At 37.6% G+C, this 1701-nt stretch overlaps 1 protein-coding gene across 1 annotated transcript in view; it reads left to right on the plus strand.

Moving 5' to 3' along the window:
- Positions 1-1701, plus strand: part of LOC119591920 (proliferating cell nuclear antigen-like) — a 3885-nt gene extending 2184 nt beyond the window's left edge. Inside the window, exons 2-5 of the mRNA XM_037940674.1 lie at positions 542-707; positions 932-1087; positions 1308-1436; positions 1546-1701. Of these exons, the coding sequence (XP_037796602.1) occupies positions 542-707; positions 932-1087; positions 1308-1436; positions 1546-1656 (562 nt within the window). The 3' untranslated portion in view covers positions 1657-1701. The remainder of the gene's footprint in view (positions 1-541; positions 708-931; positions 1088-1307; positions 1437-1545) is intronic.

Consider the following 1701-nt stretch of genomic DNA (forward strand, 5'->3'; position numbering starts at 1 on the left):
TCTGGCTGTGTATTTTGGATACCCCCTCCCCTCCCCTCAACCTCCTCCTTGTGTGGTTGTAATTGTCCAGAACACAGGTACACCAAGGCCTATTGTTCATAGACCAAGACAACTACATATCATTGATAAGATAAAACTTGGATGGTTACCTTTTTGCTGTTAAAGCTTTGATTTTTTCCAACTCTCTCTTTTTAAATGTTTACAAAAGTTACTGAAAATTAAAAGATTGGATTGATCGTTGCGGTTTTAAGTTGGTATAGCTTGTAACTAGAATTACTTTTTCCCCTGTATGCAAAAACATCAAATTACTTGATCTATTGATTACATCCACTGGCTACTTGTTCACTGTCAATAACTTGATTCCTGAAAATTGTGGTAATTAAACTGTTAGAATAAATTATGCTATTAAATCCCTTCTATTCAGTGCTCCTTGTTTATGTGGGCAAAAAGTTGTTTGGATTTTTTAAAATATTGTAAACTACTAATGAGGTTGACAAGTATCCCCTTTAAAGTCGACCAACTAATTTGGGTTTGGTTTCAGCATGTCCAAAATCCTCAAGTGTGCCGCTAACGATGACATCATCACAATGAAGGCCCAGGATAACGCAGACACCGTCACATTCATGTTCGAATCTCCCAACCAGGAAAAGGTCTCCGATTATGAAATGAAGCTGATGAACCTCGATCAGGAACATCTTGGCATTCCAGTAAGTAATTGGGTGGTTTTATTCTTGATTAAAGATGGTTCAACGTGTGGCTTTGATTTTTTGGCGTAAAGTCCTGTCAGAAATGAGTAGTACTTTTGATGTAAACAGATCATCAGTCCTTCATATTAGTTAAATTATAAAGCACCTTGTAAATCCAAAGTTTTGAAGCCTTATTTGGATTGGTATACCCAAGTTCATACTAAGTGGTCCCTTTCTCTTTCCAGGAAACAGATTATGCATGTGTTATCAAATTGCCATCTGGTGAATTTGCCCGTATCTGCAGAGATCTTAGTCAGTTTGGAGAGAGCATTGTCATTGCCTGTACAAAGGAAGGAGTCAAATTCTCTGCAGCAGGAGACATTGGTACTGCAAACATCAAGGTAATGTTTTTTGGAGGATCATTAATTTGAGAAAGGTTATACTAATAAGTTGAATGTTTTTTAAACCAAACTTCATACTATTATTGACCAGATTCTGTCCTTTGGTGTTTAGCTTATTTCCAGAATTTTTACAGCAGCAGCTAGGAAACTTGTTTTGATAGGAAATGTAGCTATTTTTTAAGTGTAGGAGAGTAACACCTAAATCCTTGTTATATTATAGCTGGCACAGACCTCCAGTGTGGACAAAGAGGAGGAAGCAGTCGTTATTGAGATGCAGGAGCCTGTCACATTAACCTTTGCCTGCAGATACCTGAACATGTTCACAAAAGCAACACCACTTTCCCCACAGGTTTGTAATTTTTCTTCTTTATGTATATATATACTTTTTGTAATACATGTTGGATCTATATTTTGTAAAGAATTGAACCACTGAGATGCTAATTTATCCTTGTTTTCAGGTCTCCCTTTCCATGTCCCCTGATGTACCCCTGGTCGTCGAATATTCAATTGGCGAGATTGGCCACATCCGTTACTTCTTGGCCCCCAAGATTGAGGACGAAGACTCATAAAACTTGAAGAATAGGCTTTCTTAGGGGGGAACAATAAGGATGTAC

Source organism: Penaeus monodon, chromosome 29 (genome assembly GCF_015228065.2).
Source record: "Penaeus monodon isolate SGIC_2016 chromosome 29, NSTDA_Pmon_1, whole genome shotgun sequence".
In the NCBI taxonomy this organism is placed as follows: Eukaryota; Metazoa; Arthropoda; class Malacostraca; order Decapoda; family Penaeidae; genus Penaeus; species Penaeus monodon.